We start from the raw sequence: 17,842 nt of genomic DNA, 5'->3' as shown, positions 1-17,842 counted from the left end.
TCATATACATCACAAGCCAATCTCAGTCCATATCACTGAAAAGAGCAGCTATTTGAAAATACAGCATTAACTGGTAAAGTAATCTCACAGATTTCAGCTTTGGGCTATGAAGCAGTGTCTGGGAACACAACAATTATTTCTCAGTATGTTCTACGACACACATCAGTGACTTGCCCCAATTCAGCATTAATAGCACATGATGTAATGTACAGGGCTACAGAAATACAGGAAAATAACTGTATATTATAAGAGCAAGCAGGAGTAAATCAATCTCACAATATAAAGTACAGTGTGTTGGCAAAGATCTTAAAGTAACAGGATATGCATGTACACATTTAGATTTTTTTAGGCAAATAGGTTGTTTACTTTGCAGAGGAAACTTCCTCAGCTTAGTAAATGAGGTGAAGCTCTGCTAACTTCCATTATGCCATCATTTAACCACTTCAAGTCCAGACACTTTTACCCCCTTCCTGTCCAGACCAATTTTCAGCATTCAGTGCTGTCACACTTTGAATGACAATTGCGCGGTCATGCAACACTGTACCCATATGAATTTTTTTGCATTTTTTTCAGATAGATAAAACTTTATTTTGGTGGTATTTATACACCACTGGGATTTAAATTTTTTTTGCTATATAAATGAAAATGTTGAAAAAATTTTAAAAAAAGTGTTTTTCTTATAAAATTTTGCAAATAAATAATCTTTCTTCATAAATCTTGACCAAAATTTATTCACTTATCTTTTTAGTAAAGAAAAATAATAACCCAAATTAGTTTATAACCAAAAATTATAATTTTTCTAATTTTTTTTACATTTTATTTTTATATTATTATTTATGTTTTTTTTTTTAACATACTGTCACCCTAGCAGTACAGTGTCACCTGTGGGGGGTGATGAAGATTTTTTTTTACACTGATTGCTTTTATACCCATAAAGGCTGTAAAAGCAATCATTTCTCCTCTCTGGCTGCATTCTTGCAGCCATTGAGAAATACTGTGTGAGCTGTGATTGGTCACAGCTTGTCACATGATACAAGGCTGTTGTGAATAGCCTTGTACCATGTGATCTCTGTGATCATTCACAGATTTCACACGTAGTAAGCAATGATGTCATAAGTGACATCTTGCTCACTACTATTTATGTGATCACTGATTGGCCAATCAGTGATCACATGATCAGTACCTTGCACAGAGGTCCCGTACAATGATCGGACAGAGCGGGCACTGGATCTCAGGGCTGCTCTCTCCCAGGGAGCGCGCACAAGCAGGGAAATGGGGGGGGGGAAATTTATAAACAGCCACCCGCCCATGCACTGCTCCCGTCCAGCCGTTTATATACATGGGCCGGACAGGAAGTGGTTAATCAGATGCAAGCAAAATTGCTGTGTTTTTTGCAAAATGAATATTTACCACATTTACTAAGCTATAGAAGAATTCTAGGTATGCACCAATCCAGCTTGCACAAATGTAACTATGTTTATACCATACCTGTGGGATCCCTCTAGTACTGTAAATCACTGTAGTAGACACCACTACTACAGCCATCTCCTTTAGTTTCTGGGTCCTGTGCTGAGTGGCTGCCTTGCTGCTTACTGAACACAGAAGGTTGGCCGCTAGACACAAGCACCATTCAGAGGATGCTATGCATTTTCTCAATGAATGCACAGAATTCTCTGATTCGATGAGGTGGAGAGGAGGGGCAGTGATGTAACACTAGTCCAATCAGAGAATGCTTTGCATTCACTGTCTAAATGGAATGCATTCGCTGGATGGTGCCCATACTGAGCCGCTGCCGTCCTGGGTTCAGAATACAGCAGGACAGCCACTCGGCATGGGATCCTAAGGCAAGTGGAGATCACTGGAACAGTGGGGTCCACTTCAGTGGTTTCCATCTTCTGGGTACACTGGTTTCCTCCAACACTCCAAAGACATGCTGGTAGGTTAATTGGCTCCTGTCTAAAATTGGCCCTAGTGTGTGTGTATGAATGTGAGTTAGGGGCCTAAGATTGTATTCCCCTTGAGGACAAGGGACTGATGTGAATGTACAATGTATATGTTTAAATTGATGGCGCTATATAAGTACCTGTAATAAAATAATAATAAATAAATATGAATAGTATACCATTGCTGGCTTAAATATTTACAACTGTAAACTGCATGACACAGTCCAAATACGGCAAAAATACATTCATGAAGGTGACGTACAAAATGTAAACCATTATTAATAACAAGGAACATTGTAGAACATTGATCCATTGATTTCTTTTAAGGAAAAGGAAGGAAAAGAGGCCAACTGGACTAAAGCATGAAAATATTCTTTACTGCAAGAGCAAGAAAAACCTGGCATAGTCTTTCAGAGTTATTGCTTTAGCAGACTGGATGCATTTCTAAAAGCACAAGAAAAAGACTAATAATTTTTCTAAGAAATAACAATATGCAATATTTAGAAACATAGGGGAAGATTTACTAAAACTGTTGCAGTCAGAATCTGGTGCAGCTGTGCATGATAGCCAATTATCTTCTAACTTCAGCTTGTTCAATTAGGCTCTGTTCACACCAATGCATTTTTTTTTGCTTTTTGTAGAAACGTACTACAGTCCATTAAGACCCCAGTCACATCAAAGCCGATTTAGAAATCGTGCGACTTACAGTGAAGTCGCACGATTTCAAAATCGGGTGACCTGCTGATTTCAGTTGTGATTTGCAAGACATCTGACAAAGATGTCTATGCAAATCGCAACAAAAGTAGTGCATGTACTACTTTAGAAATCGGTGTGGCTCCGAGAAAGTCGGAACCGCACCGATATGAACGCTCTAATAGCGTACAATCGAGTGCGACTTGGCATACGATTTGCAAGTCACATGGCATGCAAATAACATGCAAATCACATGCCAAGTTGCACCCGATGTGACCGGTGTGTTAACATGGTTTCCTATGAAACATGTTCACATCTATGTTTTTTTGAGCTGCTGAGTTTTTGGAAAGGGTCAGGAACTTTTTTAAAAGCAAAAAGCAGCATTTTTGCCACAGTAGAGTTCAATGGAGAAGTTGCTGAAATGTATGGTAGTGCGTTTTTGCTGCATCTTTTATTTTTATTCTGCCCAGCAGAATAAAAAATTCCACTTTAAAAAATGCAAAATGTTGGAAAAATGCTTCAAAACGCATCAAAAACGTGTAAAAAAATGCAAAATGAACTGCAAAAAGCACTGCAAAATGGACAAAAAGCAAACTGCATAAGTGTGAACAGAGTCTTAAGCTTTGTAAAAAAAACTCCTAAAAGTCGATTTTGAACTCTCTAGTTTTAGTAAACAACCCCCATAGTGTGATGGTAGAGAAAAGACCAAGTGATTCATTAAGTCTGTATATACAGTATAAATATATATATAGTATCTCAAAAAAGTAAGTACACCCCTCACATTTTTTCCAGCACTGCTTTAACCCTCTTGGGCATGGAGTTCACCAGAGCTTCACAGGTTGCCACTGGAATCCTCTTCCAGTCCCCCATGACAACATCACGTAGCTGATGAATGTTAGAGAGCTTGCGCTCCCTCACCTTCCTTTTGAGGATGCCCCACAGATGCTCAATAGGGTTTAGGTCTGGAGACATGCTTGGCCAGTCCATCACCTTTACCCTCAGCTTCTTTAGCAAGGTAGTGGTCATCTTGGAGGTGTGTTTGGGGTCGTTATCATGTTGGAATACTGTCCTGAGGCTCAGACTCCGAAGGGAGGGATCATGCTTTGCTTCAGTGTGCCACAGTACATATTGGCATGCAGCCCCAGACCATGACACTCCCACCACCATGCTTGATTGTAGGCAAGACACACTTGTCTTTGTCCTCCTCACCTGTTTACTGTGACACACGTGTGACACCATCTGAAACTGTTTGCGGGCTTTCTTGTGCATCATCTTTAGAAGAGGCTTCCTTCTGGGACAACAGCCATGCAGACCAATTTGATGCGGTGTGCGGCGTATGGTCTGAGTACTGACAGGCTGACCCCCCCCCCCCCCACCCCTTCAACCTCTCAGGAATACTGGCAGCACTCATACGTCTATTTCCCAAAGACAACCTCTGGATATGACACAGAGCACGTGCACTCAAATTCTTTGGTCGACCATGGCGAGGCCTGTTCTGAGTGGAACCTGTCCACCGTGCTGCAGCTCAGTTTCTGGGTCTTGGCAATCTTCTTATAGCCTAGGCCATCTCTATGTAGAGCAACAATTCTTTTTTTTAGATCTTCAGAGACACCAGGGAGGGAAAATGGCTAATTGGGACCACTTAGGGGTGTACTCACTTTTGTTGATGTGGTTTAGATATTAATGGCTGTGTGTTGAGTTATTCTGAGGGGACACAGCCATTAATATCTAAACCACATCAACAAAAGTGAGTACACCCCTAAGTGGTCCCAATTAGCCATTTTCCCTCCCTGGTGTCATGTGACTCCTTAGTGTTACAAGGTCTCAGGTGTGAATGAGAAGCAGGCGTGTTAAATTTGGTGTTATTGCTCTCAATCTCTCATACTGGTCACTGGAAGTTCAACATGGCACCTCATGGCAAAGAACTCTCTGAAGATCTAAAAAAAAGAATTGTTGCTCTACATAGAGATGGCCTACACTGTTATACTGTACACTGTTATACAAGCTGTACACTCACTACTTTACATTGTAGCAAAGTGTCATTTCTTCAGTGTTGTCACATGAAAAGATAGAATAAAATATTTACAAAAATGTGAGGGGTGTACTCACTTCTGTGAGATATTGTAAATATGTTTTGTATTTTTTTGCTTATCTCATTGCTTTTGCAGAACCGGAAGGATTTTTTTTTTGTTGCAGCAAACTGGACCATGCGGTATAAAGCTGGGCATACACTAGTAGATTTTCAAATGAATTTTCGTGTAAACATTAAGTACTTTGAAAAATGTTTGCTTTTAACATAGGAGAGAGAAGGCCACTGAGTCTGGCAAAAGTCTGCAAAGGAAAGGATGGGGGGGGGGGGGGATTGACATGGGGAGAAACAGTTGCCTTAGCATTAAAATTTATGATACATCACAATAAAGGGCATAGTGAAAATCAGTTCTTGACCAATTGATGACATGGTGGATATGAATTTCTTTCCCGTTATTATTTCTCTACTGCATAATGCTGGCTCATGATGTGTGAAGTTGGTCGTGTTTGCTGGGTTTGTGTCTATGCTAACTTTAGTCCCCTAGACTCAACCTGTTGCATGACAAATCTCAAATTAAGGGGGGATTAATGCAGGACTGGAGCTCACTTACAAAATCCTCAGAGTTTTTATATGTGACTAACTGGGATAACCTTAATGTAATATGGTGTTTGCAGTAGTTCTTCTGCTTCCCATGATTTTGATTAGATTACTACTTAATTTCCCAGGAAAGAAATCCCTCTGTTCACAGCGGCCCTGTGTTGAGTGAAGGCACTGCCAACTTAACCCTTTTGCGCCGGTGCCTCCTGGCCTTTTAGGAGTTTCAGAAGCCGGAAAGCAGGGCAGGGTTTTAGGGTCATGTGACCGCCGGGATTAGCTGTCATGGCGGTCACATGATCGGAAAAGGTCCTGATCGCAAGGGGAGATCGGAACCTTTCTGTGAGTCATGGACTTGGCAGGGTTCGCGCTCTCAGCACACATGTATTTTCAAATGGTACGCAAATATGCGGCCGCTTAACATCACTGCCTAGGCATCGGGAGGCCGCATATTTGCGTGCGCTCAGCATCTAGGGGTTAATTATCACCCGCTCGTCCACTTAGTGAAGATTCTGGTTCTCTTATTTACCTACAGGTTTAGTGTAATATCCTGTTTGGGGAGCGCTGTTTTTCATAACTCCCCCAAAAGAGAACTACACAGGGTTGGTATTAGGGCTAGTGCTAGGACTAGAATTACAGTGAGGGCAATAAAAAGGGAACCTTAACCACTTGCTCTCCAGAGAATTTACCTCCCTTCCTGACCAGGCCATTTTTTGCGATGCGGCACTGCGTTACTTTAACTGACAATTGGGCGGTCATGCAACGCTGTACTTAAATTAAGTTTATGTAATTATTTCCCCACAAATAGAGCTTTCTTTCGGTTGTATTTGATGACCTCTGCGTTATTTATTTTTTTGTGCTATAAACAAAAAAAAACATATAAAACAATATTTTTGCTATAAAACATATCCAATAAAAAAATGTAAACAATCAAATTTCATCATAATTTAAGCCAAAATGTATTCTGCTACATGTCTTTGCTAAAAAAACAAATTCCAATATGTGTAAATGAATTGGTTTACGTGAAAGTTATAGCGTATACAAATGGAGGTATATACTGGAATTTTTATTCCTATTTTTTTTATACTAGTAATGGGGGTGATCAGCGACTTATAGAGGCACTGCAGGACTGCGGCAGGCATTCTGACACTGGGTGGGAACTGATTGCCACTGATATCCCCAGTGGCACTAATATGGTGAACAATGTTAATAAAAAGCACTGACACTGTACTAGTGACACTGGGCAGGAAGGAGTTAACACGTGGGCCGATCAAAGGGTTAACTGTGTGCTGTGTGTGTTTCACATTATGTGCTGTGTGTGTTTTACTACGGAGACAAGCTGCATTGTATTACTCTTCTGTGCAGAGAAGTACTGTATCAGTACTTCTACTATAGGGTGGCGGGCAACCAGATGGGAAATTGTTTTCTGCCGCATGGGTGCTGCCCCCAAAATTAAAGCGTATCTAGGATCAAAATGTAAATGCATGCATTCATTTCCACATTGTATTTCAATGATTTGTTGACTACGCATATTACTCTGAACTATCTTGGAGTATGGAAACTTACTTTATGAAGATCCCCACACATTTACTTCCTTGAATTCTGTCACACATATTCAATAATATCCTGTGGTAATGCACTGCTGTGTCACACATTTCACAAAGCCTACTTTCTGAACTACAGAGGTAATGAGAGGAGGAGTTTCAGGAGGCGGAGTCAGTACAGAAATCAGCTTGCAGACAGCAAGGTACCATGGGATACATCACTGGACTGCATCTGGTGAGAACCAGGCCAATATGTCAATATCTAATTTTTTTCTGGTACACACTCACCTCACCCCTGCTTGCATTTTCAAGGGACTCGAGTGTGCTGTTTGTAGGGTGCTGTTGTTCAGCGGAAGACTGTATTTCTGATGGACTCAAAAAAACCTCTGGATGCTAAGGAAAAAAAAAAAGTGTTAACGGAGATTACCTAGATACACACAACTGGCTTAATTCAGTAAATAAATCTAAGTCTTTGGTGGTGAATCTTAAGTGCAGGAGCTCATAGCAACTAATTGGAATGAATTGTAATTCTGATTAGATGCTATGTTACTGCACTTAAAGCATAACCATAGGCTAGGAGGAAAAGGCAAGAACAAAAGATCCGCTCTAGGTGAGTGCCGAATCTGCATAACCCCTCCACAGACACACAGGTGCTAGCCCGATCTGTGATCACTGATTCAATGGAAAAACAGAATGGTTGGCCGCACAATCAGCAATGTGGTGGATGAAATCCTTTATCGGAATCCTTTACATGCAATATGATAAGAACATGACAGCTTCAAGACAGGACAGAGGAGCAGTAGACGCGTTTCACACAAACACGTGCTTAGTCATTAAACTGTACAGATCCAATAAAGGATTTCATCCACCACATTGCTGCTTGTGCGGCCAACCATTCTTTTCTTCCATTGCATCTAGGAGGTAAATGCACAATTTAAACTGAAATTAAAGCAAAACAGTTTGGTAAATGATCTGTCCCCAGGGGCGGACTGACCATTTAAGCACTCAGGCACTGCCCGAGGGCCCGGGGTCAGTAGGGGGCCCCAGGAGATGCCCCTGGTACCTTTCATAGGCTTTTTTGGGTGTGGTTTTAGTGTGGGCGAGGACACAGGGGCCCCATGATCCCCTATTGCCCGGGGCCCCCATGAGTTGTCAGTTCCCCCCTGTCTGTCCCAGACAGTAATTGGACAGTGAAAGAACAGGAGCACATTTATGAAGTCACCCAGGTGCTCCTTTCTCCTATAACCAAGTTCACGGTGTTAGACTGACAGCATTGCTCAGTTTTGTAAAGCCTGATTGGATTACCTTGCTGCCCCTTTCTCTTCTAGTCCTGCTCTACAGGGAATTGCATTACTATTTAGAAATATTTTTAGGATTTTTTTACTGAGTGTATAACTGGACTAGATATTGATCATTTTGTCTTTTTATTTAAAATACTCTTTGGTGTGTACATATTTCGTAAAATGGTCAGTCTTGCTCTTCTATATTTCGTGATTCCCCTCAAATTCGGAACATTACTTGGTAATAGTAGCTAATGACAGACATCTGGAGTGTATTTGTCTGTGTGCAGATCACAGTGTGTGCCTGCATGAGCCCCACTCATTAGATAGTGATTAACATGGGAGCTCAGAGCACAGTACTGCAGGGACAAAAAGAAGCAAAATTTACCAGCATTCATTTTTTATATAATCACAATGAATTCTTTCTCAAGTCTGCAGATTGCTCACGGCAACCCACCTCTCCCTTGTATACAACATATCCCGTCAACCTGGGTTCTTCCTCTTATTAAAAAACGATATGCTGTCCTCAGTAAAAAGCATAATAGCTACAGGAACACTCAGAAGTATAACCCCCTTATCCATCTCACCAGCTTTACAAACATCCCAAATGTATAGACATTTCTTCACAGACTCTCATTTTATCTTCCACTATGATAAAAATTGAGTTTAAGTGGCGTGTCTCTGAATTAATTCAGTGCCTGACATTAGAGCAGGAGGGAGGTTATTTATTGCAGCTCAAGGGGAGGAAACTGCTTGAATTATTCAACAGGACCCCTCCTTTTTTTTCTGTACTGTCTCATGGGGGAAATTAGGCAGAAGCTTCCCCTTGTCCACCTCCCACTAGCCCTGAGGGGTGATATGAAAAGATATCGACAGCTTGTTAGTTCAGATTATAAATGAGACAAGAGAGAAAAGCTAAGGAACATAAGGAGGGGAGAGGAGGAGATTGACAGGTGGTTAGTTTCCATACTGTCACCAGTTGTGTAGGCACTTTTAATAAACATTTCTGGCCAAGCTTCTCCATAATCTAAGTATCAGTAAAGGTTCCTACAGACAATAGAAATCACAACCTGACCAGGTGTTTACGGTTGGATTGGGACATTTCTGTTGGTCTGTAGGCAATCTTTGACACCCATTAGCCAAGTCTTCTAAGATAGAAAGTCAATTATTGGGGATAGATTGTGCATGTCTACCAGCTATCATTTCTCCCATGATAGGCAGGTTCCAGATCACTCTCCCCATCTCCATAGGAACAAACATTACAGTGCTTGCTGAATCAATAAATTTACACTAACCTCTGGTTTTAAAAAATATTTGACTCAAGTATGTATTCTGCACTTAAAAAGTACCTTCTATTGCTTTCAGCCTCCTCCAAATCTCCAAACTCGTATTTTTTGCTGAAATCATAAAACTTCCTTTTAGAGGGTGGATATGTACTTTCTCCTTGCTTCAAGTATACATAGGAATGTAGCCACCCTCTATTGCTCCCTCCCAAGATGCACTAGGGACTATGGGATTTGTAGAGTGCATAGTGCAGTGCACTCGAACTAATATGCACTGCTCGTCCTAAACATATGGAAGTCAAGGGAAGAAAGGAAAGCTTCAGGAGCTCACAAAGGATGATACAAGGAGATAGAAAAACATAGTAAGAAACAATTTAATAAAAAATAGGTTACAGGGTCATGAAGTGGTGGATGTGTATGGATTATTTTTGGAGAATAAGGATATCGTTTAGTGTCACTTTAGTGATCCAACCAATGGATCATGCACAATCTAGCAGCAAAATTGCTATTGTCTTATTGCTATAGCCATTTTAACTGCTGAATTGGTCACCTGATAAACATTACAGAAGAAGGTACAAACCAAGAAAATAATGTGGAATAAACTGTGAATGCACATAAAATTTATTATACTAATAATTGAACATTCCACTTCCTACCTCAGACTTCAGTAGTAACAGCTGCAATGACACAGTGGGAGTCCCACCGGATACAGTCTTCAGTTCTGTTCCCTAAAGAGGTATAAGATGGGGTATTAGCATCATCTATGCCCAAACTTTCGCAACGTTTTTAACATGGAGGAACTCATGAAATAATTGTCTGGTCTCAGGAAACAGGTGCTGATAATTAAAACATCTATATCTCGTTGTACATTACCATGAACAGTAAGTTTTAGATACAATAATATATAAAATAAATATTGCATACTTCCCACATTTGACGTTGCATATGGGAAAATTAGTTTAGTAATGATAATTCAATTAAAATGTAATGTTGACCAGAAAAGAAACACAGTTAAAATTGTAGTGTTCCTTCAAATAATGGTAAATGGATTAATTCTTTCTTACATTGAAAAGGAGAAGGACCTCCTTAAATTGGTGGTCGTTGGTAGAAAGGCCTCATTACTCTGGTGGGCATTAGGAAAATTGTTAATTATTTTGGTGGTGAGTAGGAAATATATTCTTTTTACAGATGGCTAAAAAGGAAATTGGTTTCAGTGGTTAATTATGTGGGCATTAGAAATTGTGCAGTGCCTAAAGAGTAACTTCATCCAACCTAACCAGAGTTTTATTTGTAATCCTTAGTTATTGTTACTGTATGAATTTAAAAAAATACATATTTACTAGTCTATGGAGTCCAGTACTGTCCTTCCTGCTCAAAGTTCTTCTTGTAGCTGCAACGCCTCTATTTTGGAATAAGATGGAGGAGTACACAGACATGCCGTGGGTCTCTTGCCATGTCTATGGGACCTGGCAGATACCCTTGACATGTCTGCATATGCACAAAATCCCACTAATCCCCCCTAAATGCTCAGAAAGCTGCAGGAAGATGTGCAATGTGTCTGTTCAAACATAGAGATCATAAGATTTCAGGCACGCATGGCAGTGAACTACACCTGTAGTTCAATGCCAGCTCCTGTAGACCACTGGCATATATATGCATATGCGGGGTATGCTGAGACATCAAGCTGGATATATCGTCCTCACCTAAGTGTCGATGTTTAAAAAAGTACTTAATGTGTTTAAAAAAATGTGTTTTCCAACTGTTTAACAGGGAAGGGGGGGGGGGGGAGTCAAGGTGGGGAGAAGTCTTTAAGGGATCCCTAACAACTTTTGGAGGAACCCTTGTTAAGAAAGGCTGCTATATACTAACCAAGAATGCCAAGTTCACACAAACATTTTAAAGCTAAGTCCATCTTTCTGACCATGTTTCATGTTACACCCATATTTAGGGTATAAACATGGTCAGAGCCTGCAGTCCCCATTCCCAAACCACCCTTCCACCCCTCAGTTACAGAATCTGGAGGCTCTTTTCCTCATTGGCTTCTATCATATTTGAATTCAGAGACATTCATTAAATTCAATGTCTGTGAATTAAAAGCAGAGAGTCTTTAGTTCTCAATGGAGTACAAGTGCAGTGATGTCACCGTACTTGTAGTCCTTTGATATTTCCACCAGCTCCATAACTGAAAGTCTGCAGGAGCCAGAGTAATGCACCTGCAATTGACTAATCTCAGTTGCAGTGCTTTGCAAAGTAACCCAATGCCAAAAAAATAATAAGTGCGCATTTTTGTTTTTTGCAGTATGGGAGCATTTATTAGTTATTTGCAAAAGGTGGAATTCCCATTTAAACACTGTTATATGGCATGGAAGGTATTCTTTAGATGTTATCTTCTGAATACACTGTGACGTATTGTGAGGGTATATGGTAACGTGGCTGTAAACCCTTACATATACCCTCATATGGCCTCAACTGATACACAGAAATTAAATAAATCCTCTTACACAAATGTTACCTATCTATCTGCAGTCTTCTCTTTTCTACATTCATTTAAAGCACAGAGTTTATAAAGCTTGTCTGGGAGTTCATAGAAAAAGGGGGCGGAAAGCTGCAGTTACACTCTGTAGAGTTCAGGGAGGAGAGCTCTGACAGCTGATTGGAGGGAACAGACATACCCCCCTCCACACAGCTCACAGGAATAGAGCTGAGGCTGCCAATCTGCTGGAGATCCCTCCCGTCACCATTTTTCTCTTGGTGTCAGGAAAACATTAAGTGAAACTCAGAAGTGACTCATGCAGATAGCAGAAGAAACAAAGCAGCAGACAGAAATTACACTTTGTGCTTTTAATTGAGGCAAGTACTATAGTGGGAACACCTTTGTTCATATTTCATGTCTGATGTTTACAACCACTTTAAATTCAGCTTTCATATGATACTTTATGGAGTTCCTGAAGACAACATTTTGAGAACGTAAGTACCCTCTATTTCTAGGTAGGATGTAAATGTACCAACACACCTCCATTGTTGTTTCCTGGACTATCACTGTATTTGAAATTATTTTGGTGGCCTCTTGGAAGTATAGAAGTGGGAGGTGGGCTCTATATTTGAATTGTAATGATGTCATCATTTTGTCCAATATATAGATATTGTGTATATTTTCCTTTTTAGGCGCTCTTTTCCTTAAATGGATCTTGTGTTGTACAGTTGTTGATACTTTTTTGTATATTGCATTGTGCATTGGTGTGTGGCCTTGTTTTGCTGCTCTCTTGGCCTGTTTTGGTGGCTGGGATTGAACCAGGCTATGTGTGGGCTTTTTAGGTGGTGCCCGACATGCACAGGCCGCGCCACCACTTTTGTGGTGGGCACGGCCTTTTGTTATGGCCCATGGACCTTAGGATGTCTCCCTTCAGAAGACTACTTCCATCCTTTCCTGCCCGGCAGCCATCTTAGTGTGTGTCGGCGGTTTGCTGATGCGTGGCGTCATCCTGCACTAGGGGTGGCCTCAGTGCCTTCTTGAGGGGCCTCAGCCTGGTCATTGCTTGTCCGGATGTGGTCTGGGGAGGATCTGCAAACCTGGCTATACACCAAATGCTTTTAAAGTGGTGGAAATTGTCTTTTTTCTGTCTACTCCTTACTGTAATATGCTGTGAGTATTGTATTTTTGACGTCCATATAATAACACTGTATATAATTGCTGATAGAATTTCTGTATGATTCTGTATGATTCTAATATCTAATAAAATTCTAATGTTTCAGCTTCTAGAGGCCACACTATTTCTGTACAGAGTCTTTGATCCTGAAGAAGGAGTTGACTTACTCTGAAACGCGTCGGATGTTACTTAGGAACTCTGCAAAGTTGATACAACTTTGTATGATATTACTGTACTTACCTTCAATTTACGCCTGCTTAATGTTTTATGGCTGATAAGTTTTAACTCATCTATGTTCAGTAAAGATTGATACAACTTTTATTCATCCTTGTGATGCCGTTAAAAACCCAATTAGGGGGGTCTTTCTCCAATACAAAGCCGAAGACAACAAGTACACTTTGTGTTATTATCAGCTGCAATTGATCTACTTGCCAAATAGGGCAAATCTTTTTTAACAGCACCAAAGATTAAGGGTCCATGCACGCTAGCTTAAAAAACTCTGCTTCTACAGGAGTTCAGTGTTTTGCCTCTAGAAGCAGCTAAATGTTATCCTATAATACAAACCTTCTAACACTGACAGGTTGCTGACCATTTCCCTGAATTCATCCAGACTTACCTGTATCGGCACACTAGTTAAGGTAAGAGCATTGTTACTACTGCCCAACATCAACTTGTGATAGATTTCCGTGTCCAAAGGGATAACTGAGAAGCCACAATAATGAGAAATATGCCACGGAACACGTCTGGATTCTAAACAAAGGAAAAATGTGATTAAAATACCATTGAAATATCTAATGAGTTATGCAAAAAGTGTCATATTTTTCTTAATTTCTCTATCTCTTTGTTAGTGCAGCTATTAACCTTGTGACCAGGATTGCATCTTTATGGACGCTGATTGATTGATCTGTAATGAGGTTATTTAAAGATGACCTTTAATTACCCTTCCATTTCGCTGTGCGATTGTATATTGGTTTTCAGGCTTGCCTAATGAATAACTAAAAATTGCTTCTTTATGGAACAACTGACTAAAAGCCTTAAGCTGCTGCCTTCAAACAGTTTGTATTCAGTGCAGACAAATGGCATTCCATATTAATAGGCTGATTTTAGTGATCTTCAAACAATCACTGTTAAACGGTATATGGTGTATTAAAAAACTTTTCAACAAATATAACTCTAGAGATGGCATCCATGGGTGGAATTCTTTTCCCATTTCCTGCTGTGGCCATTATTATAATAATTAACAATTTTCTTTAAGCACATAGTGACAGCCGTAAACTATGGCAGGACATTACCTGACCTCTAGCTAATAGATCTTGTAGTTAAAACCATGCAGTTAGATAAAAGTGTCTGAGATCATTAACATGCCCTTTTTACCAAGCATTGAACTTGCAAAGGCCAGCAAAATGTTAAGAAGCCTAAAACAGCTGTATGCAAGTAGATATATCTGTACTATACACCAGCTATTCTGGATGCACAGATGGCTAAAAGGGGCAAAAAAATAATGATTTGCATGACTCAACACCACTAACCCATAAGCAGAGACTAAGCTTCTTGTATTTTTGTTTTGTGCTAGAAGTGAGGATATGTAAATACCATCTGTTATGAGAAGGCAATGCTGTAATTTACTTTTAATAAATCCAACATAGAACAAATGTATTATTTGGAGTGCTTGTAATGTACTGTATATTGGCTTTAGTGTGTTTCTCCCTACCACCTCCTGTTGTTTACAGAGATCAACAGCTCAATCTGAAACTTACAATCTTAACGAAATATGTCCCTATAGGGAGATTCAGTCTGATATTTTGGTCAGACAGGGCCAGCCTGAAAGGGAGCTACATTTGCTGTGCTGTCTCTTTAGCTCTGAAAATATTTAGTCAAGTATTAAATCTTTATTTGTAACCCCCTAAAAAATGTGTAAACTTAAAAATAACAATAACATTGTTTTAGAACCATTATAGGTATCCTTTAAGGCTCTTTCACACAAGAAGCCTGTCAGGGTCCTGTCCACAGTAGAGGTTCTAGAAGATCTGGCATTTCTGCCAGTACTCTGCATGGCCGCAGAAGGACACATCAATTCAGTCTGGTGCCAGGTGGCCTTTATAAGGAGGCTCATTACTTCCTCAAGTTGCTGGATGATCTCTAGCTCCCCGTGCCCTGTTCCTGCTTCCTGTGACTTGACCCGTGATCTCCTGTTACCAATTTGGCTTCCTCCTGGACCTGTATACTCTGCCTTACCCCTGATCTGACCTCGGCCTGGCTTACGGATACTCTCTCTCTCTCACTCCTCTGTGTATGACCTCGGCTATCCCATCTGCTCTATCTACGTCTGCTCTGATTCCCACCTGGTACCTGACCTTGGCTTGAACCGACTTCCCAGTAAACATCTAAATCCCGGAAGGGCTTGCATACCTCGCACAGGTGCCTCCTGTCTGCAGACCTATCTCTGTACATCAGCTGTGCTTCTGAGTGGACCACCAACCAGCATTCCTACAGTCGACCTGTGTAACTTTGGGCCTGACTCCCGCTGTCCCACTCACAGGAGAGTCTGGAACTTAGCCGCAATGGAAGCCCTCTCTCCATTGGCCTCCATCACCAGGTATGTGATACAGCCACATCTTAAAAGATGCATTGCACTGTTTTTTTTGTTTTCAACTTTATTGAATTTCATGCATTTTTATTCAAGGCAAGGGATTGTGATGAGGTGTACTGTGTCTCAACACACTGTACTGAAACAGGTTGTGGATGTCCCTTTTTTTTTTTTAGCACGCCACTGCAACACAGTATAGACATTGCTATGTCTATAGTTTGGGACTGTGTTGGACAAGTGCAGCCCAGCACATATGGTTTAAATGGACCCTCCAAAATTGTCCCAAATTTAAATTTGTAGCTAAAATGTACCCTTGTATATAGACCTTGCAATTCACACATTATAAACTTGAGAAACATCAACAATTATTTATATTTGTGTGCTATTTTCAAGCCTTCTTTAGGATAAATGACATAATAGTACTAGAGATGAGCGAAGAAATGAAAAATTCGATTCGACTGATTCGGCGAATTCGTGGACAATATTCGATTCGAGTCGAATAAATTCGCTGTGAATTTAACTTAAAAAAGGGTGTTTCTAGGCTTCAGAGAGACTTAATATTAGTGCAGAACACTGTACCTTTAATTTAAATGCCCTTGGAGTCTGCTGGGGAAGAGAAATAATACTGTCTGTCAGTATGACATGCAGATGAGTGCCGTCGATCTTAGAATCACTGCACACTTCACTCCTTTGGCCAGTCACGGGGCCAAAACCAGTGTTTGGAGCCACAGTGTGGCGGTGGAGGCAGCAGCAATGGGAGGCCATACAGCAACCTATGACAAAATGGAAACCAGCAGGAGCGTGAGGAGACCTGAAAGTGGCACATGGCAGAGTGGGAGCAATGGGAGGCGGTACAGGGACCCAGGTCACACTGTGGGCCCAGCAGCAGCGTGACCAGGCGGTACGGGGGCCCATGGCCGATATGGGGCTTGGTGGCACCAATGGAAGGCCTGTAATCTGCCAGCAACCTATGACAAAATGGACAACCGCAGGAGTGTGAGGAGATTTCAAAGTGGCACATGGCAGAGTGGAAGCAATGGGAGGCCGTATAGGGACCCAGGTCACACTGTGGGACCAGCATCAGCGTGAACAGGCGGTACGGGGGCCCATGGCCGATTTGACCTCATTCATCCCATAGTCCTGCCGACTCACGAATAGCGTGGCCTCCTCAAAGGGCCTGAGCAAGCGCAGGTGTCACACATGAGCTGACAATGGCTGACATCTAAGTTACACAGGGAGTACCTTTATCCGCTTTTAACATCAGGAAATCTGTGATGGCCTTTAGCTGTTCGTAAAGGCGGTCTAACATATGTAGGGTTGAATTACACCTTGTTGCAACGTCACAGCATGAGGAGTCGGTACGGGGGCCCATGGCAGATTACATGTCTGGCAGCAGCAATGGGAGGCCCGTAATCTGCCAGCACCCTATGTCAAAAAATTTAACACACCAGCAGTGTGAAGAGACCTGAAAGTGGCACATGGCAGCAGAGTGTGGCGATGGAGACAGCAGCAATGGGAGGCCGTACAGGGACCCATGAGAGACTCTGGACTTGGCAGCAGCATGAGGAGGCGGTATATAGGGGCCCATGGCAGATTAGGGGCCTGGCAGCAGCTATGTGAGGCCCGTAATCTGCCTGCACCCTATGTCAAAAAATTAAACACACCAGCAGTGTGAAGAGACCTGAAAGTGGCACATGGCAGAGTGTGGCGATGGAGACAGCAGCAATGGGAGGCCGTACAGGGACCCATGAGAGACTCTAGACTTGGCAGCAGCATGAGGAGGCGGTATATAGGGGCCCATGGCAGATTAGGGGCCTGGCAGCAGCTATGTGAGGCCCGTAATCTGCCTGCACCCTATGTCAAAAAATTTAACACACCAGCAGTGTGAAGAGACCTGAAAGTGGCACATGGCAGCAGAGTGTGGCGATGGAGACAGCAGCAATGGGAGGCCGTACAGGGACCCATGAGAGACTCTGGACTTGGCAGCAGCATGAGGAGGCGGTATATAGGGGCCCATGGCAGATTAGGGGCCTGGCAGCAGCTATGTGAGGCCCGTAATCTGCCTGCACCCTATGTCAAAAAATTTAACACACCAGCAGTGTGAAGAGACCTGAAAGTGGCACATGGCAGCAGAGTGTGGCGATGGAGACAGCAGCAATGGGAGGCCGTACAGGGACCCATGAGAGACTCTGGACTTGGCAGCAGCATGAGGAGGCGGTATATAGGGGCCCATGGCAGATTA

At 41.7% G+C, this 17,842-nt stretch overlaps 1 protein-coding gene across 1 annotated transcript in view; it reads right to left on the bottom strand.

Annotated features, from left to right (window-relative positions):
• CCDC33 (coiled-coil domain containing 33) overlaps positions 1 to 17,842 on the bottom strand; it is a 141,373-nt gene that overhangs the window by 60,272 nt on the left and 63,259 nt on the right. Inside the window, exons 11-13 of the mRNA XM_089671381.1 lie at positions 13,630 to 13,763; positions 10,023 to 10,094; positions 7,092 to 7,196 (exon numbers count right to left, since the gene is read on the bottom strand). Coding sequence (XP_089527507.1) covers positions 7,092 to 7,196; positions 10,023 to 10,094; positions 13,630 to 13,763 — 311 coding nt within the window. The remainder of the gene's footprint in view (positions 1 to 7,091; positions 7,197 to 10,022; positions 10,095 to 13,629; positions 13,764 to 17,842) is intronic.

This window comes from Staurois parvus, unplaced genomic scaffold (assembly GCF_062004578.1).
Source record: "Staurois parvus isolate SC_StPar_1 unplaced genomic scaffold, SC_StPar_1.0 ptg000105l, whole genome shotgun sequence".
Classification (NCBI taxonomy): Eukaryota; Metazoa; Chordata; class Amphibia; order Anura; family Ranidae; genus Staurois; species Staurois parvus.
Note: the sequence above shows the minus strand (reverse complement) of the source record. Positions and strands in the feature narration are given on the sequence as shown.